The sequence below is a fragment of the Sinocyclocheilus grahami genome, unplaced genomic scaffold, assembly GCF_001515645.1.
Source record: "Sinocyclocheilus grahami isolate Dianchi unplaced genomic scaffold, SAMN03320097.WGS_v1.1 scaffold272.1, whole genome shotgun sequence".
NCBI classification, from domain to species: Eukaryota; Metazoa; Chordata; class Actinopteri; order Cypriniformes; family Cyprinidae; genus Sinocyclocheilus; species Sinocyclocheilus grahami.
In genome coordinates, this window is record NW_015505451.1 from 133537 (window position 1) to 155963 (window position 22427).

Below are 22427 nucleotides of genomic sequence, written 5' to 3' on the forward strand. Positions count from 1 at the left end.
ATGTATTTCCAAATATACAGTACAGAGTATATATATACTCATGTATAGGTGTCATGTGTGATATTGATTTTTATTATGTGTCTGTGAGATTTAGGGAAGTACAAGAACACATGGGTTGTCAGGCTTTACTGAAGCCCCATATAATTGGGTCCACCAGATGCTGCTTAGAGGCCGTACACAGGACGCATCTTTGTGTTCAAAAACAGCTTCAAAAAAAGACAAAATGGAACAGAATGCAAGTGGTCTCAAGACACGTTTTTGAGTTGAACTATTTTTAACTTGACACACCGTCTTGAAAACACAATGATCATGGCACACAATGCTGAAAAACACAGCAAAGCCTCGAAACAATGGCCATGGATGCCCAGTCTTTTCATTTAAAAAACAGCACAGACTAAAAGGGGAACATACAGCCCTTCAAAATAACATATTTAAGTTATAGTGTTAATTTTGTTTACATATAAAAGAAAATCTCTCTCAGCCAATGCTGTAAACTACAGAAGAATATGGTACATTTAAAAATATCATTTAAAAATTTAACAGCAGGGCCTAAACTATGCAGTTCAGTTGCTATTACACTAGATATCAACCAACACAACCAAAAACTGGTCTGAAGATATATACTTAAGTAAATGCTTGCTTGTCTATTTCTTGTCTAAAACTGTGAAAAAAATGTGTAAAATCATTATAAATTTATAAATTATGAACACTTCAGTTACAAACCCACGAGTATAGAAGCACTCTGAATAAAACATGTCTAAATCAAAACATTTCAAATAAAAATTCACATGAAAGAGTAAGCAAAGGTTCTTATAAAGGAGTAACAGTAATGCTCTCTAATAGAAAAATGTGTCTCCGTTTTAAGATTTTGAAGATGTAACTTTTCAGTGCAGCATGCTAAATCTCTCCCTGCAGAGTTGCATTTTATAATTCAACCCATTTAAGTCATGTCTGTATGTCCATAAACAGGTGCAGCAGTAAGTCGTTTATATAGAGGGAGTTATGTGCGTGTGTGCATGTCTGTAATATTGCATGTTTTCTTTGAGGTTGTGCCTCTGCAGTTTGTTACAGAGCACAGATGAGATATGAGATGTTTAATAGAGATCGGTTTAAGGTTCTGTTAATGTGTCTGTTCGTAGGGAAATTAAATTAGCTAAATAATTGCCTTTGCCAAAAAAAGGCCCTTAGAGATTGTCAAAACAACTCGCAGCCTCCTTTCTTTAAAGCAGGATGATTTTATTCTTTGTATTGTCATAGACTACAAAGACTAATAATGAAATTATGCGCTTAAATTAATAATTAATGAACTCACTAAGGGGTTTGTCTTTTAATTTTCTTAAAATATTAAGAATATGACTCAGTTCCACAACAATCGGCGTAACCCGAGTGTACGTAGGTGTGTGCGCTGGTGCTTTTTTCTTTGCAAACAGCCTGGTTTTGGTCCCCCACTGAGATCTCCACTGTCGCACCGCTGTGTGATGGAGAAGGGGTGTGTGTGTGTTATACTGGTGGGAGAAATCCCTTTGACTGAAGCAGTGGCCTTGGTCGGCCTCACCTTATCCTCAGGCAAGAACTCTAAAGGAGGCAAGAACAACTGCTAGCAACGTTATGGAAATGCCATCAGGCAAAGGGGCATTACAAAACAGATTGTTTTATGAACCCATTATTGTATGCTGAAACACACAATCATGCAAACGCACACATCCACCCACACACACATATACACACAATGAAAATGGCAATACGGGGCATGCCAACATGGGGTCAAATGCTCTGGGCCACAAAGGGAGTAGAACGAGGAACACAGCTGAGATGGTGGAGATAGAGAAAGACAAATGGAGAGGTTAGGCAGAGAGAGTTCTCAGTGTCTTTCTTTTCTCGGTGTGTTCTCTGAATGTATCATTATCCAGAGCTGAAGTTCTGCATGACAGCGCTTTGGAAACACACTTCATTTACACTAACCTTTCCATTTCCCACACACACACTTTCTCGCTTTTTTTGGCGCAGCACATGTCCAGAATTTTCACAACCACATAAATACACTACTGTACAAAAGTTTGGGATTGGTAAGATGTTTCTACTATTTTTGAAAGAAGTCTCTTATGCTCACCAAGGATGCATTTATTTAATCAAAACACAGTAAAAACAATAATACTGTGAATATTAGGGCTGGCGAAATTTTTTTTTATTTAAAATATTCGTCGAATTTAAAATAAAAATCCACATTCGAATGCAAAAACTTTGCATCCGAATTTTAGGTGTGCGTTAAGGAGGCAGCCTTATCAGTGGCGCAAGAGACGCTATGACGATGTAAGTGTCGTTGCATTATAATGTTTTTGTTAGCCTATCAAGTTGAAGCCACTAGATGCGGCGCTGCTGCGTTGTTCATTAAAAAAATTGCGGAAAAAGAGAACATCAATGCGGAGAAGATCTTGTTTACATCAAAAATGAAACCAAGCCGTTCACACAGAACACATATTTCATGCATTTTCTAGAGGGACATCTATTACCGTTGCACTCGCATCTCGCACAAAGGAGCCGCATGTTTAGAAAGCTATGTCAAATTAATGCAAGTTTAACTTTGAAAAAAACATATCGAGACTTTATGGCGGGTTTTTTCCCCATCGCACTGCATCTCATGTTTTTAAATGAGAAATGTACTCTGTGTGATTGGCTTTCTGCCCTTTGTATTAAACTATGCATACATACATGATGCTGTTTTGTTTATAGTTGTTTAAGCAACTTAATTAACTATAATTGGCTTATAAACATTATTTTAAACATTATGAACTTTTTTCCACAGATAGTCATGTTATCTTATGCTTTGAATAAACGTGCATTAGTAATATTTTGCTCAATGCGCCCTCTTGTGGCCTCAGAAGACAAGCCAAAAGCTTTTCTTCACCCTAACTGAAATGATGCATTTTAAATTCGAATATAATTCGAATGTTGATAATATTTAAATACAAAATTCGAATTTAGTTTTTCAGCCATTTTGGCAGCCCTAGTGAATATTATTAGAATTTAAATGAACTGTTTTCTATTTGAATATATTTTAAAATGTAATTTATTCCTGTGATGGTAAAGCTGAATTTTCAGCATCCATTACTCGTCTTCAAGGTCACATGATCCTTCAGAAATCACTGCTGATTTGCTGCTTGAAACATTTCTTATTATCTAGGTTAAAAACAGTTGTGCTGCTGCTAAATATTTTTGTGGAAATTATGATACATTTTTAGGATTCCAAAAAGAAGTCCAAAATAACTTTACTATCAATTCAATCAATTTAATGCATCCTTGCTGGGAAAAAAAATACTGACCCCAAACTTTTGAACAATGTATAGTATAGAGTAGTGTATACATAAATAGTATTGTCTCAGTCTCACATCAACTAAAATCTGCAAACAAAAGGCTTAAATATGAATTCAAACCAAATGATTTCAATATCAAATTAATAGGGATATGCCATAGACACTTACTGTGTAGGAGACATGTCAAAAATAGTCTCATTATAGCTTCTTTTAGCAAACAATTACAAAAAAACAAACATCTGAGAATGTTGTGACCGTAAACAGAATTAATGGATTAACAGCAAAAATGACTGGTTTAAACAGATTTTCTCACACTATTAGTTGACCCAATGTTGCTGTTTTGTGCTTGTCAGGATGCTGTAAGCTATGAAAGAGCAGCACCTGTGTCCTAAAACACTTTCTAGGATCATACTATTTATATTTAAAGAAACTTTGAAACATCACTGTCAGGCTTTGAATAGTGCTGTATCGCTGCTTCTCAGTTTTCCGGGGTTTTAATGAACGACAGAGGGATTGGTAATCCTCCGTAATCCAAAGAGAAAGAGAAGGAGGCATGCCGTTTGAAGCGAGGGCTGCGAGAAGTTCTCTTTTTGCCCCCTGCGGTATCTGGCGTGCTTTAGCTTGTGTTTGTTTGGCACAGGGCGTAGCACTCTTTCACATTTGTGATTCACTTTGTGTGTACACTGTGGACTTAGCGCTGTCTGTTTCCATTAATGAGGATAAGTGCAGCGCTGTTCTCGAGTTCCACTGCATTTGTGTGGCGAGATCTTTAAAGAACGAAAATGAAAAGGTGGGGGGGCAGTACCACACAGGCCTTTAGCTGCAGAGTTTCTGTTTAAGTCAAATAGCAGATGATGGCTGCCTCGCCTTCAGAGGAGCAGCAGATGGTTAGAAGAGGTTAAATCAAAATAATTCCACCAAAGACTCTGTCAGAGGTTTCCAGCGGAAGCTTTCGCTTAATGTGTGCTAGCCAAACACGAACTCAAACTAGTCACTGCTAGTCAGGCTAATGCTACATATATCGTTAAGTGTTAATGTTGTCTATCTCATAATGTATGTATAGCTCTTGTGATGAATGGATTTAAGTGGTTTTAAAGACTTATATATAAGTAAATATAAGCGATACACTTTGAAAGGAAGGGGAGTTCAAAGAAATGCTTTCACAGTTTTATGTCTTTCTGCACATTGAATGATTTAAACTAAAATATATGTCTTTTCTCTTCCTTCCCTGTTTTTCTTGTAACTACAGGGCAGAGTCTTGGCTATGGTTTCGTCAACTACATTGACCCAAAAGATGCAGAGAAAGCCATCAACACGTTAAATGGACTCAGACTTCAGACCAAAACTATTAAGGTAAGTAACCACACTAGCAGAACAAATAAAGAACAAACAAACCTGAATTGCATTAAACAGCTTTGCCATCACATTTTAAATTATATTAAAACAGACGTAAATTGTGAAGATATTTCACAATATTAGTTTCATTGTATTTTTAATCAAATAAAATGATTGATGCAAAAAATCTGTGTATATATAGTATATATATGTCAATCACAGAAATAAATTGCTGAATTTTAAAATGTTAAATAGAATTACATTTAAAAGTGTGATGTTTTACAGTTATTACTGTATTTCTGTTAAATTTTTGTTTAAAAAAAAACAAAATTTATTGACCCCATACTTTTGAATGATAGGGAGTGTGTGTGTGTGTGTGTGTATACATATATTATAATATAGTAATAGTACTATAATACACCATAATAATAATAGTAGTAGTAGTAATATTTAATCATTTAAAAAATATTTGTAATTATTTGTGTGTATACACATTGCTGATGTACAGCATAACATTTTAATTAAGTGAATTTATTAAATGATATGCCAATAAATTAATTGAATGGAATTAACAGATTCTTTAAATCACGTTATTTTTGTATGATTACTCACAGTAAAATAATGTAAAAAACAAGAACAGCTGTAATGTGGTGTATTTGTATGCATACCTCAATGTGTACGTTGGGATCAGCGTTCGGGTTCATGTTGTTAGGTTACTGCCTGCCTGTTGTTTACCAAACACTTTTCAGCCAAAGCAACCCACATTACGCTAATTGCAGTAGCGGACCCCCCTGGAGCCAGCGCCTCTCGCTCAAGGGCACAGCGTTGAAAAGGTTCTCTCAGTGCCTCTCCAGTTAACAGGTCACCCGCACCTGGAATTGAACCTATTTAAACATAACAGATAACAGACGGTAACAGAGCAACATCTCATTTAGGTGGAAGCGTTCTCCCAGTCGCCATTTCTCACGTCTGCGCTAGTCAATTCGCCGAATGTTTCCTGCCACCGTTTGTGCCAGTGGAGCTGCAGTGATTAGTACATGTGGCTTACACTGGCTCGTGCTAGGCTGAGGCGCGGCAGCACAAAGAGAGAGGAGGGCAAATCTGACTCATTAAGATGCAGAAGGAAACAGGAAAGCAACTGAAGGAAGAAAAGGGAAAAATAGTGTAATTGATATGTAAATGAATCTCCAAATGTCAAATCATGAAGTCACACAAAAAGAGGGAAATGGCATGTATAATGAAATAATGTGGACATGCTAAATAGTGTCTGGGTTTTCACTGTGGAAATTTTGATCTGTTCTATTCTGTCATGTTCTATTATATTTTATTCCATTTAATTCTGTTCAGACACATTGGTATTTTGTCATCTATGATGTTTCAATTTTCTGTTCAATTTTATTTGGATATATTTTATTCTGATCTAATGTCACATTATTCTGATCTCCCATGTTCTGTTCTTTGTCATTCTGATGTTCTATTCGATATTATTTTATTGACATCAAATCACATTTTATTCTCTTTGGTTCTGATGTGTTTTTATATTCCTCTGTATTTGGTTTTGTTATATTTTATTATTGTTCTGTTTTATTTGATTTTATTCCCTTTTGTCATTCTACTTCTTTTCTATTGTTCTCTTCAGTTTTGTTATATCAATGTTCGGTTTTATTCCATCTCTGTTATCATTCTATTTTCTGTTCAGTATTGTGATCTGTCATTTTCTGTTCTATTCAACGTTTTAGCAATGTTCTGTTTTATTTCATCTCTATTGTCATTCTATTCTGTTCAGTATTCTGATCTGTCCTCTTTTATTCTATTCTTGTGTTGTGTTTTGTTTTATTACATTTTATTCTCTATTATCATGCTACTCTGTTCAGTATTCTGATCTGCCATTTTATATTCTATTTTATCCTATTGTCTTATTACATTATTCTCTATTATCATTCTATTCTGCTCTGATCTGTCATTTTTTATTCTACTGTTTTAAGTATTATTATTAGTAAATATTATAATTATTATTCTTTTGTCATTCTACTCTGTTGTCATGTTTTTTGATCTGTCATTTTATATTCTATTCAATTTTGTTATGTTTTATCAATGTTCTGATATTCTATTCGATTCCATTTGAGTCTTTTCTGAGTTATGTTCTATTCTATTATTAAATTAAATCATGCAATGAAATAGACAGATCCGCCACAATCTGATGGCTTCCATTTTCCTCAACAGTGCTTTGTGGTAAATTTAGAAGCAGCAGCTGGTTTTAACAGTAAATTCTGCCTGCCGCTCACGGCATAATCTGGCTGTGTATGTGTTTTCATCTGGCCTATAATCCCAGACCTCTCACTTACATCCGCCCTAATCTAATCAGATTGGATTTCGCCTGCTTATGAAAACACGGCTCAGTCTGCGCGGCTCAGTACCTCTTAACATAACAGCAAAAGAACGCGTGTGTTTGTGTGTGGGAGCAAAAGAATGAAAAAAGAGAGAGAGGAGAAAGAAAAGACTTGTCAGGGATGTTTTTGAAAGAGCACAGCACAAAGCTCACAAACATGGGCGTTTTCCATAGTGGCAGCATGTGTATGTGTTGGCCGGCAGTGTTTCTAGTACTGGTTTCAGCATCAGCTAAGAATCCATCAGAGACAGAATGACTCACTCTGTGTGTATTTGCCGATCATCACAGCTTCCTGCCACACGGCGCTTCTCTCAGTGACAAAACACACTTCCAGGGAGGCAGCGGTACACACACACACACACATAAACACACAGTTAAAAAAACAGCACTTATCGGCCAAACACACCTCAGGATTTTGGTTCCCGTCCCAGGGCTATAACCAAATGACTCTGGAGCTGTTTTTTTTATCCTCACGCCCCTTTTTTACTGCACAATCCTGAAAAAGACACAATGCAGAAAGTAAAATGGCTGCAGTTCAAGTTGTGTGAATCAGTCAAAAACTCCCAAGTTATCAGTTTGAATCATTCTAACAAACCATTTATTCAATCCATCACAGCAGTTACTGAATTAACATCTGACTCACTGAACTGCAAGTCATCACAGCTGTCATTCATCTCTGACTCAAAATAAACCAACATATTATGGGAACCACATAAGGAAATGAGAATTGTGAGACTTACTTACATTTGACATTTCACAACATTTTATATTGATGTTGGGCATCATTTTATTAGAGCATTAAGAATTTTGCATTAATGTAAAAAATACTTTTTATAAATACATTTAAAATAGAATGCATTATTTATAATAATAATTGAATATTCGTATTAGTTTATTATACATTAAATATGATGATCGTTACTATTATTATTAAAGACTGGTAATAAATTTAGTATCATGGTATTATGTTTTGAAATCTGAAACACTGAAGTGAGCATACAGCGGTTTGGCCCGAGGGCACAATTTAGTGTAACACATATTTTCATGCTGTCTGTTGGGGAGTTGTCAAAACCTTGCAGGAATGATGTTGCTGAGCATACTTCTTCTAAACATGTTAAATTTTTCTCTGGCAACATACACACTCCAACAAACACAGACTTTCAAGGAATGAAGCAAGAGTCGTCTTCCATGACTTAGCGTGCCTACATACACAAACAAAACAAATGCTACTGCTACTGTATGGTCAACACGCACATCTCATGCATGATTGATTTTTTTGCTTGCGCACACACAAACATGAATGGAATCGACACAACCAAAAGATGTTCCGGTTTCACACACTGTCTAAACCAAGTGCAAAACGACAAGCAATTTGTCTGTCCACAATGAAAGCAAAATGCTATGTGAAGAAGAATTGTGTACCAATTTCGTACTAGACAGAAACTACCAAGTGTTACCAGTGGTGCCAGAATTAATTTTGAATGACTAGGGGGTTTCAAATTAAGGATGGCTGTAGCTCATGAATATTAATTATGGAATAGTGATGATTCCGCACTGATTTGAATTTGAGGTACAACATCCAGCAGGTTTTACAGTTGCATCTTTGGAGAAATATCACCTATTTAACATCAAGATACTAGAAATACAGATCGAGATACTAAAAATAAATTCATTTGGAAATTTAAAACAGTTATTTGATTAGAAGTTTCTCTCCTGAAATCGCCATAATATGTTTGATATTTGTGCTTTTCGCACAAATTTTTCAAATTTTTCATTTTTTTGCGCTAAACTTCATCCTAAAACCGACCAGAATACACAAACTCAAATGTAAATTTCCTGTAGTAGGTTTGATGTATGAAGATTTAGCACTGCATGTTCTCTGATTTTTCCACCTACTTATTACTGTCAGCGTTCATCTCTGGATAAGCACATTTTGACTATCTGCTCCTGTAATTTACCAAGTCTGAGTATAGACCTGCCTTCTTTTTTTTTACCTCTATGAAACAGAAACTATAGCAATTTGACATCAGAAATGGTGTGCTTTTAATGCAAGTCATACATATTTTTATATCAGCTGACTATGTTTGGTTGAGTGGGCTACAAGTCCTTGGGCCCTGAGCAATGCTACAGAAATAGAAACCAAGCGACCGTGTTTCTTGTGGTTGCAGCTGGACAAAAACTGCGATTTACACGGAAAAGCTTTGATTGCTAATCGCTTCATCACGCCACGCCTGGTCAGGACACGTTGTCACTCCAATCCGTGTCCTTTGTTAATCATCTAGATCTTTTTATCTCCATATTTTCTCTCTCTTCATCCATCCGTCCATCTCAGCGTGGGTCAGAGAAGCCAATGTCTTTATCTCTTATCTCTGTGATCTCTCTTTTACACCTCTCGCGCTCGGCCCTCCCTGCTCGGTCTCCTTTCCCTTGCACTCCATGAAACCTCTTATTCAGACCAGCACCAGCCCTCTCAAAATATGCTCTTCTGCTGTAATATGGCAAGAAAGAGATGAAATCCTCTGTCTTATAACTCCTAATAAGTGTGTTCCAAGGTCATCCTTCTCATAAAGCCTCCATCGTAACCCCACCCCCCATCGAGCCGGGATGAAGACAGACCATCTAATAGCAACAGACAGCTGCGTCGAAGAGTGGATGAGCGAGAGAATGGGGAAAAAAGAAGGAGAGGGTAATTATCCGAAGTGCAGTTCTTTGCTCTTTTCAGCCGAGCAAGAAAAACGGCGTTTATGAGGGCCCTCCTGCTGAAATAAGCTGATGATGTATATGTTTACAAGAGGCTGTTTAGCCAAGAAAAAGGAAGTGAGGAAAAACGTCTGTGGCGGTTTACGATGAGTTTATATTCTTTCGCAAAATGCCATTGTCAAGTTCAGGGACACGCCATCGCTCGAGCACATCAGCTAATGCAGGAAGTCCATGAAAACAGATCAACTCACTGGCTGAAAAATAAAACAAAAGTGAGAGTTTCACTCCAGTCCCAACTTCCACATGCTCATCATTTTGTTACACACACACACACTTCTCCATGACACTTCTCCATTTCTCAGCAAAACTCCGGCTTTGCCTTCCTGTCGAGGTGTGATGCGAGAAATCCCACTGAGGGCGAGAAGAGCGTAGCCTTGTGCTGTGAGATACGTGTATACACACACACACACACACACACACACACTGCTCACAGCAGACAGGGTGTTGATAGATCTGACATCTGGAGCTGCTCGACAGGGCAAGAAAAAAGCAAAAAGAGAAGAGGAGAGGAAAAGAAAAGAAGGGAAGAGAGGATAGGGAAGAGTCTGCCAGGGTTCCATGCCTTTTGCCTTCTCCATTTAAGTGGATTTGAGGAGATTACGGCGGAGTGTTTAGCATGTTTAGCTCAGCATTTGTAGCAGTGTAACAGCCTGTGATGGCTCTGCTGCCCAAATGTCAGAACTAATGAAAATATGAGATGGAAAGGCTGCTTCAACCATTAATGGGAACAGATTAAATTGACATGAGCATTAAAAGGGCAGGGAGATAGAAACATCTCCCCATCTTGAAATAAAACTGAATTGCTGTAGCGGGAGAGAGCGAGACAGACAAAAACGTAGAATCAACAAGGAAATTCAGAAAATGGGTTTGTTCGCTCAAAAAATTAAAAAGCTGTCATAATTCTGTATACTGTACTCACCCACAAATGTCGATTCAAACCCATGTGACTTTTTGTGGAACACAAAAGGGGACATTGTGAGAATAGTTCGGTCTTTTTATCATATGAATTTATCATTCATTATCAAATAGTAGTCTTTTTAGTACATATATGATAAATTCTTCTTCTTTTGAGTAGGATCTTTTAAATTAATCAATTGATCTGGTTAACAAAAACCAAAAAGATCAGGTTCCCAAGTCCAACACTGAGTCAGTTACAGCCGTTAACAGAGTGAAGGGAAAGAATATTGGTGAATAATGACTAAAATTGTGGTATGTTCATCACATGAAACTATTTTATGAAATATTTGTAATAAAAGTAGTCATGTGAAATGAAAATTATATTTGTATGAAAGCAGTCATATGGACTATGGGTTTGGAAAGACATAAGGGTGTTATTCATTTTTGAGTGAACGATCCTTTTGAAAATAATTCTCATTTAAGAAAATCCAGGATGAGCCACAGCACTGAAGTTTCCCACAAGGATTACTTAAAAAAAATACCTAATTATCTCTGTACAACTGTGTAAAATTCAGTGACATTATAGTATTAAATTTGCCAACGACTCTGAAATTTGTTTGAGAACGGTTGCAATGGGTGAAAATTGCATCATGTGTGTAAGAATAGAAAGTGACTGGTATGTGAAGTTGAAAACAAGTACAGTGAATTTTAGAGTGTGACAGACACTGTCCAAGGTGCTGCAGAGTTTGACAAGTCGAGAGAGGTGAGAACGTGCCGGGTGAGCGCTAGATGGAGGGAGTATGGTGGAATGAGCGCTGTCCAAGGTGCTAGTAAGCGCAGCGCGCTGATATTAGAGCGTGTGGGGAATGCGAGAGTGAGAGAGCTATAGATGGCTTGGCTCTCACTCTAGGCACAAACAGAAGGTTCCAAAGTGTTATTCAGCACAGATGACAGCCAGCCTTCTCTCTCTCACACTCACACACAAGCTCTTCCATCATGTGTTTTCTGAAAACAAATTAGCCTTTATTATTTACTGCTGTGGGTTTTAAGTGAGGTTCATGAACCTTATTTTAAAAACAAGTCAATCTGTACAACTGTAGAAAAGAAACTAAAACTGTCCAATTTGTACCATTGACGCTTTGAGTAATTTGTAAAAAAAAAAAAGTAAAAATAATAATACAAACTGCATTAATTAATGTTTATCTCTTTATATTCTAATATTTTTTTTTACATTTCAAGCTAAACATGAATTACAATAATATATAGTAAATATATAGAGTGTGTGTGTGTGTGTGTGCAATGCATACACACAAACACACACTCACTCACAAAAAAGAGTATTGTTCACTTTTGATATATAACAATGTATAAATTTAAATTTTGACATTAATCTAGAATAATAAACGCTTTAAAGATCTGAACTGGGAAAGTATTTAATAGAAAAATATTTGGTAATACAATAATTACAGCACAATACAATACAATAAGGCCCTATACATTAACAATAGGTAATGCTGTAAAAACAAAATCATGATACCAACTGCATTTAATCAGTTAATGTTTTACATTTTGTATAAACTATTAAAAACATATAACACATAAAATTTATATATATATATATATATATATATATATATATATATATATATATATATTTTTTTGTAACAAGAAACAATATGCACACACATTCTATATACACAAAATATTATTAAACGATAATATAAAACAATTATATAAAGTACATTATAAATTATATGACAAAAAATATATACAAAAAAAAACTGTTTTTCTTTATGACTTTTGGAGACTTCTGAGAATAGACCGCAATTATGCCTGTAGTTCAAAGGGTTCATGAACTTCAACCACTGTACTTTGGGTATCCAATTTCTTGGCTATATTGTTTCTCTTCAGAAACTGGGTTAGAGGTGGTGCACGTTAATATTGAATTTACATTTTCATTTCTCCTTTAAGACAATTTGCAAAGCTCTTTAGATGTCATGTGTATATCCCTTATCTGTGAATGAGCAAGGATCACAGAGAATCCCTCGCAGCAAGTTGTTCCTTTTCAAAATATTATAATAAGTCAAAGAGATTCTTCTTTGTTCTTAAGTGGAGGATTTGGGGGCATTATCTTTCTGAAGTCTCAGCAGACCACCAGCACAGTGTGAGACAGAACAGGTGCGCAGACGACCTCTGGCATCTGAATGCTGCATATTGAAAATGCAAGAAGTTGGTTATAAATCCCCTGAACAAACATCCTCCAGAAGCCAAATTGAAATGTTTAACAAGCACATGTGGATGTGGAGTTCAAGAGATCAGATTCCTACACCACATAAACCACTGTAGTTTGATAATTGCAACAAATGCTCAATGTGTTTGTGTGTTTTTTTGTCTCACAGGTTTCGTATGCACGGCCCAGTTCGGCTTCTATCCGTGACGCTAATCTGTACGTGAGTGGACTGCCCAAGACCATGGCCCAGAAGGAGCTGGAACAGCTCTTCTCTCAGTACGGACGGATAATCACCTCCCGCATTCTCGTCGACCAGGTCACAGGTATCAGTGGGACCGCTTTTCTCTCACCCTGTAGCATGCAAACAAACAAACAAATTCTCCCATTTAACATAAAATAAATAATGATTCACAATTTATTATAGATTTCACTTTATTGCAGCTTCTTAAAAAATGTATAGGACAGTTAAAGCCAAAACATAAGGAATTCTTCGACTCTTTGAATGATTTGTTGGCTCCATATTAAATGTAATGGAAGCCAGGCTAAAATGGCATTATCTAGTTTGGTTTTGCAAAAACCAGACTTGTGCGATTTTATCATTGACATGACATTTATAAAGATGAATTTTTGTTTTTTGTCTGACCGAAATTAAGTGTTTGTAAACACACTACAACTAATACAGGGTTTCTCCAGGTATTATGAAGGTAAATGTAAGACTTTTTAAGAACAAGGAAATTGAATGGTCCAATACATCAATATGATCTCTAGATGTAAATGTGTTGTATCCACAACACTTCACAAACTTCCAACAAATCTCCATCACTTTTTAATTAATATTACAAAAAAAAAAAAAACATTGCTCCCAACCACTACAATATGAAAATAACATTTCACTGTACATCTGTCATCTGATCATACTGCAAAAAAAGCGTTTTCCAGTGCAAATGACTACATATTCTTAAATGCGTAAAATATCTTGTTTAATGAGAAATGTATGAGTTTATGATTAATTCAAAAGGAAAACAAGTTCTTTTTTAAGCATAAACTCACTTTGTTTTGTTCAATTTCTCAGAAAACAAAACTTAATTTGTTCCATTTGCATCTAAAGTAAACGTATCTTGATTTAAGGATATTTAGATTTTTGTATTGGTAGATAAAACATACTGAGGAAGATATTTTTTATTTTATTTATTATTTTTGTAGTGCATGCAATATTTAATGGCGTGATTTAATGAATTTAAGACATCCGGCTCCAGCTTGAGACCTTTTTAGACCTTAATTTGTATGAATTAAGAACTCTGAAGACCTTTTTAAGACCCACAGAAACCCTGTAATAGAAACTACACACACAAACTCAATCTTATAGCCATCTTCTGTGAGTAAATGTATGCGCATGTTGTCTGTTTGTATTTGACCATAAACATGAATCCCAATCTTAATAATCATCAAACATTAGAACCAAGTCCATGACATGGAAAGACTGATGAGTCTATTTTAAGTCATCCAGTCATCTCCTTGGCCTATCCTTCCTCCAACATCATGAATAAATCAACCAGGATATAAATGGTCATGGAGCTGAATTTCTTACACATTCAATATTTTTACAACTGCATAATTCATAACAGCACTCACCATGCAAACAATATCGCATAAGCCACAGGAAAATGTACTCCACGTTCTAGTGGTGCCAAACCCTTTCTGAAGAACTGCTGAGGAACGCTGCATGGTCACATGCACACATACACACAGAGGCCTTCCTCCCTTGACGTGGATCCTTCCTCTGGCCCTGCAAAAGCTCCCCGGGAGAAAAGGGTTAGGCAGGAGACAGCCTAATGATTAATTAAACCTGAGTTGCTAGTGATTAAGAATCGAGGAGTGTTTTCTTTTTGAAGCTACTGATCGGAGGGCTGCCGTAAAGATACATGGAGCAAATATTACAACCCTACTTTGAAACCCTGAAAACCAAACAAGGATTCTGCACGTCTAAAATGAGAGTTGAAGTCAAGGAGGGATTAGACATGTTACTCAAGACCAGTTAATCGTTTAGTTAAATCTCACATGGGCCATCCATATGCTGACAGGATTTAATCATTGCAGAATCACTGCAAGCCATTTGTGGTACATACAACAACACTTGCCCCATATCTGAATACTGATGTCATTAACAAAACAGAACATTTTGAACAGGTGCATTTATGGCAAAAGAATGATTCACAGCATCTACTCTTGAACTAAGTCACTAATACTGAATTTCTGAATCAGTTGATGCCTCACTGAAACACATTAGTATGGAATACCATGCACAATTAGGATAAATTGTTTATTTTTTGCCAAAAATACTGCAAGAATCATTAAAGGAATTAAGAAAGTATAATCAGAATCTCAACCAAAATCAACTTCTGTCCCTACTCATTAATGTGTAAATCAGTGTGTCAGTTTGGTAGCCCTCACAAAGCTAGCATGATGTCAATCAAGATGGCAATGAGCCATCTGCTACATGCTTCTTAAGGCAAATCTAATTCTGTGATCTAAATCTAAATCATATTCCTCTATACGCCACTTTCAAGAAAAACACAGCATCCTGAAATACGACCGAAAGTCATTAATAAAGACAAACACATATGGCATGATAAACTAACAGTGGCTTTGCCTTTCTGAAATAATAATACATCATACATCCTTGTCATAAGTTTCTTGGTAACAATTAGGGAAGCATTTTCTCTGTTCGCCCTCACAAAAAGGATACTGTTTTGCGATGGAAGTCCTCTTCCTACGTGTCTCGTTTATATAACTCGTTCCCTAAGGTGTGTCTGTTTGTTTTGAGTTTATTGGGAAATGTGACTAAATTGCAGGGATTTGAAAAGCTTTTGAGCATTTGACTGAATCCACGGCATGAGTACTTAAACCTACCATGTAACCTAAGTGAAGTATGATAGGTTTGGCCCTTTGATCAATAGTCAAATATTCAGAGAGGCTCCACCGAGCCTTGCCTGGCAGTCAATACATGTCCCGTCAATGAGAGCAAATACAATTGATCCATAACGCCGGCTCCTACAAGCTGCGCCTCTTAAGTGAAAAACGACTGCGCTCCCATGAGCTACTTGTAGAAATCCTTCTTTTAAAATGCTACGCTTTCTCCTCTTCCACTGCCTTTTCTTTTCCCGCTCACTGATATTTTCCCATGACTTGAATTCCATTAACTATACAGTGTGAGCACGCTGTCGGGAACGGTTAGAAACATGATGTCAAAATGCATTTGAGCCAACGTTGCACGACGAGTGTCCAAATCAAGGTCTGTCGAACACAAAGGATCTGTGCTGTATACAGTGAATCGAGATGCTCCACCAGACAGCGCAAAGCATGCCATGACACCGCTGCCTTGGCCTCCAATTACACAAGGACAAACAGATGGATTTATAGGCAAAGAGAACCAGGCAAAGAGCTGCTCAAGTCTTCAAATACCTCCCTTACTGAGCCTTTTCAAAAACCATCTGTAGCGGCAGCAACTAAAAGTTACATAAAACGAGGACGTCGCTCTCCTTTCTCTGATTAGGCAGAAGCTACGGAGAAGAGGTGTAGGCTTTTTTCCTCATAATATATTTAGCGCACTATTTTAATAAATGTTCCATACAGTTGGCACAGCCACTTAAAAGTGAGAGAATGAGAGACAATGGAGAGGAGCTTATGTTCAGACAGAGGAGAGAAGGCTGTCATTAACAGCCAAGCTTTTCTGAGCTTTCCCTTTTTTCCCCAGAGGACTTCTCTCTCTTTCTCTCCCGTAAAGAGTAAGTGTCGAGGACCAGAACAGTGGGCGTGCAATGGAAAGCGCTTTGTCAGGCCGGCTACGGCGGTCTCTTGCCACTGTTTCTTGTGCACTCACTCTGTGTGTCACGGTTATTATTAAACTCAGCATTCTCCGGCTTCATGTGTGCTGAGCCGAGATAAGTACAGGTAGAAAGTTACGTAAGGTAGGAGTGATTACCGGGAGAATAGTGCTGTTAACTGGCACATTGTAGCTGTAACTCTGTTCGGTTCATGATAAGCACTAAAAAGGAGCTAGCGATGCCAGTGTCTCCGTTTTAGCCCGGCCACTCGCTTTGTTTAGGCAGCCTGTTATAGAAACGGCTGCAGGCTCATTATGGTAATGTCAGGGAAGCGAAGGGAAAAGAAAAAAGGAAAGCACAGTCAACATTGAGGCGCCATTTGCATTTTTTAACTGTTAAACTGCAAGCATTTTCTGGACCCTAATTTTAGCGATTCTGCAGGCGTCTGATAGATCGTCAGCTGTTTGCTGAGTCGCAGCCTGAATGACACTGGTCAGCATTATTTCTACCCAAGGAAACTGAGATCCCATCACGATTTCATTATAGTTGTGTTAGTGCACAGCACTGAAAACCTCTGGATTGAATCATACTACAGACTACCTGCCCTACGGCTCTACATTGTTTTTTTAAAGGTATGATACAGACTTCCAGAGAACAAAAGGAAACAATAGACATAAGTTTAAAACATTAGTTTGCTATTTAACAGTCATCAGACCCATCATTCATAATGATATGCAGGGATGTGCAAAATTCTGAAATGAAAAATTGGCCCCTTTTCAATTTACAAGTTTGAATTTAAAATTTGAATTGGAATGACAGGAAGAAGTGCATGAATTAAAATAACACAGTTTGGAGTGGAAAAAAACATTCTTCCACTCTTGCCCACAAAAGATAATTTATTAAATATTATGAAACATGTAAGAAATTCTATAGATATCTGTCAGTAAGGCCTGAACCTGCAGTAATAATGGCTTTCAAACAAGGCTTTGTCCATTCAACATTCACATTTTTTTCTAGTTAAAAATTAGTTATATGAATGTCAGTTTATTTTAATTGTACTTCCTTACATGCAAATTCTTAACCCTGTTTGCTTCCTTAATTAAAATTCAGTTCAATTTACGGAACTGAAACAGAATGTAAAGGCTTTCTTAATTCAGTTATGAATGATACAGTACACGACCCTGATGTAAAGGCTTGTTATGGCAAACGTAGGCTATGTTCGGAATGGAATTCCAGCTTTCTACTTATGGCTGGAATACACTAGAATAATCTTAACAGATTTTAAAACACTGGCCATCATACACTTACTGACTTTGTAATAGTCACAGAGGAAAAACTGGCCATCATACACTAAACAACTGAGGATCACACACTACCAGACTTTAAAGTTGTTCTGATCACAACAAACACACACAGAAACGTGTGCCTTGTTGCTACGCTTGACAAATCAAAACAAAATGTGTTCTAAAATCGGCTCAAAATATCAAACATGTTCGATATCCTCCGACAGGACGGATTCATAGTCTGAAGCTAAAAAATCGGAGTCTGTGACTATGCAATTTTCGATGAAATCTGTCAACTGGCTCTGACTTTCGGCAACTGCCGTTGACTTCTCCAAACTGTAAATTTGGCAGAAGATCTGGACAAAAATTGAGTAGCGTATTCCAGCCTTACTAAATACTGAGCATTCTATACTGAATGCAGTTTACTTTAAACAGCTTCTGGTACTCCTGCATACTGTCAATATATAATACTGTGCAGAATATAATACAAAAAAGTAAAGAAGAAGTATAATTTTCCAAATTCAGTGCCGTAAAAAGGTTTTTGCCCCCTTCCTGGTTTTTTTTTTTTTGTTGCATATTTGTCACACTTAAAAGATTCAGATCATCAAACAAATGTAAATATTACACAAAGATAATGCAAGTAAATACAAAATGCAGTTTTTAAATGATTTCATTTATTAAGGGAAAAAAGCTGTCCAAACCTGCCTAGCCCTGTGATTAACCACATTATTTTAGAAAGCGGAGTTAAATTTCACTAGCCACACCCAGGCCTGATTACTGCCAGACCTGCTGAATCAAGAAATCACTTAAATAGAACCTGTCTGACAAAGTGAAGCATGCTTAAAGAGCAACACATGATGCCGCGATCTAAAGAAATTCGAGAACAGAAACACAATAGTTGACATGTATCAGTCTGGAAAGGGTTATAAAGCCATTTCTAAGGCTTGGGACTCCAGCGAACCACGGTCAGAGCCATTATCCACAAATGAAGAACACTTGAAACAATGGTGAACCTTCCCAGGAGTGGCCGGCCTATCAAATTTACTCCAAGAGCGCAACGACGACTCATCCAGGAGGTCATAAAAGAAGATCTGAATCATTCAAGTGTGACAAATGTGCAGAAAATAAAAAAACCGAAAGGGGGCGAAACTTTTTCACACCACTGTATAGCCATATCATAGGTTCGGAAGGACTTGACCTTTAACCTCTGAGTCTGTGTTTTGCAATGACAGCATTCACAGGCAGCATGGTATATGAAGATTCCATCAAAGGAAACTGGTTTCAGATAGGCTTCCAAGTCACATCTAATGAGCTAAAAAGAACTTTAAAGCAAATATTTAGTCACCACAATGCTTATTTCTAGAAAGAAAAGGAGACATACGTTTAAAAAAAAAAATACATTTATAAAAATGTATTTCTATTTATTCCACCAACCGTTAAATCGCACTTTGTGGGATACATCTCTGCTGCCTTCAAAAGCAATTAAGGCATTATAGTAGACGGGATGTTACCAGACATTATATTTAGACATGTCTTGATGCCTTCCTCTCCCCGCTTTCGGAATCAGCCGGTGTTTGTGTTCAACCTAAACAAGCAAAGGCACAGATAGCATATAGTTTATGTCAGATCCATCAGTTCATTCCTGCACACTTAAACTGACAGAAAGAAACAAAGTCGTCTAGTTTCGGATCAAAATTTTATGAAACGGAATGTGTAATCTCTTGTATTTTTACGACATGATTCCATTCTATGTATTAACATCTTGTGAAGTGAAAAGCTGTGTGTTTATAATAAATTCATCAAGGCGTTTTAATTTTAAACTATTGCTTCTGGCCAAAATCCATAATAACGCTTCCTCCAGTGAAAAAGTCCATGCCCTGTTGTCCTCTCACATCAAAATCCACCTAGACGTGTGTGTTGGACAATCCAACTGTTTTGAATCGTTTTCAGATGAGGCAACTTTTTTCACTAATAACAGGAAGCAATGGTTTGAAGTATTAATGATGGATTTGTTTCTTGCAAACAGCTTTTTACTTTACAAGATGGACTGGAGTCATGTGGAGTACTGTGATGTTTTTATCAGCTATTTGGACTCTTATTCCGACGGCACCCATTCACAGCAGAGTATCCATTGGTGAGCAAGTGATGTAATGCTACATTTCTTAAATAATCCCTAAAAACACAAGTTTCCACAAAAAGCTCTAATATTTAATAATACAGTTTTACAGTAGTTTTGCTGAAATAATTACAGGCTGACATCTTTCAAAAACAAAACAAAAAAATTGTACCAACCCCAAACTTTTGAATGGCAGTGCAAATCAGTAAAGTAATACATAATGAATTTGAAATGTTAAAATATCAATTTCTCACAAAAATGCAAACCATGGAGCTTAGAATGTGCAAACCGTTCAAGCATGTATTCTTTATATTGTGTGACTAGGTTTTTAATTTGTGATGTTTTTTTATCTTCTATTGGTCAAACACCTTTTTACTATACAAATTCTCAGGTCAGAGTTCACCTAAAAGTGAAATACTGAACTTTTACACATCTGTGTGTTCACAATCGTATGAATGGAAGCATAATGGACTCTAGTATGCAGCTCATAACCATTCAAAATATTTCATTATTCAGTTGTATCATAAATATAAAATACTTTGGATGAGTTACAGTCTATCTCCTCTAGATACATGAACTGTCGGTGCGATGTTTACTTTAAAGCTAAAGATCCTTTGTTTATTCAAACAGGACTCGTCAAGCAATTAGCACAGCAATACTGATGACAGAAATCAGTAATTAATTCCTCATACATCACAAGCACTTATTATTGAAGAGATCTGAAAAGGATGAGTCCCATTTGCATGTATTAGCTGGCCTTACAAAGGGCTCATTGTGTGTGTGTGTGTGTGTGTTTGGAGAGGAAGTGTGAAAAGCTGTAGGCCGGGTTGAGACACACCTGCATATATCTAACATATCGCCTGCTCTTGCACCTCAGAGCCCTCTCTCCAATTAACTCATTTACCCAAAAGCAACCTGCCTCCCTAATTGGCTAATTGGCATCTTAATGACTCGACACGCTGAATGTCCTCGCTTTATTTTGGCTCCGTTTTTCCTCTAAGTTCACAGAAGGCAGAGTCACCAACTGTTGACCCACTGCGGAGAGGGAGGGCCAGCATGTGTACGTGTGTGTTTTGTCTGGAGAAGTTCAGTTTGAAATGTGAGAAAGCGGTAATTAGCCCTGTCGGCCATCTTGCAGCAGTTTTAATAGGAAATGTGTGTTTGGAGAGGAAGTGTGAAAAGCTGTAGGCCGGGTTGAGACACACCTGCATATATCTAACATATCGCCTGCTCTTGCACCTCAGAGCCCTCTCTCCAATTAACTCATTTACCCACAAAGCAACCTGCCTCCCTAATTGGCTAATTGGCATCTTAATGACTCGACACGCTGAATGTCCTCGCTTTATTTTGGCTCCGTTTTTCCTCTAAGTTCACAGAAGGCAGAGTCACCAACTGTTGACCCACTGCGGAGAGGGAGGGCCAGCATGTGTACGTGTGTGTTTTGTCTGGAGAAGTTCAGTTTGAAATGTGAGAAAGCGGTAATTAGCCCTGTCGGCCATCTTGCAGCAGTTTTAATAGGAAATGAGACGAGGCCGAGCCGAGTGAGGGACGGAGGTCGCAAAGTAGCCAAACAGACAGGAGCCTAAAATGAGAATGACTGACGGGGAAAGAAAGCGTAATACACCGGCCCGCTGGGTCACTGGGGCTAATAGAGAGACCGCACAAGAAAGAGACAGCAAGAAGAAGAAAGGGCACTCCCAGTTAATGCTACATTACATCCTGCTTCCAACTTCATTGAAATGTCATTTTATATTAAAGTTTTCAGGTATGCTGAAAGATGGCCCCAGACCAATTTCATCCATAACACTAGCATATTATCTGCACATGTTCAGACACTAAGATTCATTCTTTATAATTCACTCTTAGTATCTGTTTGTATGATTCATTTATTTCTCTTTTTGAGTTTTGTTTTTGATTTGCTCATATCCTTCTTAATCATTCTTTAATTGTCACTATAGAAATACATAACAGTATTGCAATATAAATATACACATTCTTTTATTGGGCGAATTCTCAATTTTATCCGAATTCTCCATTTTACTGTATTAAATATGTAACCACAAAAAAATAAAATAAAACGTCTTGATAGAAATATGTATATATTACCTGAATAATTTTAAGCTCCTGTTTTTGAGGCGTGGCTTAGGGTTAATATAAATAAAATGTATTTATATATATTCATCATATAAAAAATTATAGCATACACAAATATAAATTAATACCAGTGTATTATAAATCATCCTTAATTTAATTATAACTCCCCACAAAAATACATACAGTGT

At 37.0% G+C, this 22427-nt stretch overlaps 1 protein-coding gene across 1 annotated transcript in view; it reads left to right on the forward strand.

The window, feature by feature from the left end:
• LOC107599816 (ELAV-like protein 4) overlaps positions 1-22427 on the forward strand; it is a 75596-nt gene that overhangs the window by 46544 nt on the left and 6625 nt on the right. Inside the window, exons 4-5 of the mRNA XM_016291506.1 lie at positions 4561-4664; positions 13092-13288. Of these exons, the coding sequence (XP_016146992.1) occupies positions 4561-4664; positions 13092-13288 (301 nt within the window). The remainder of the gene's footprint in view (positions 1-4560; positions 4665-13091; positions 13289-22427) is intronic.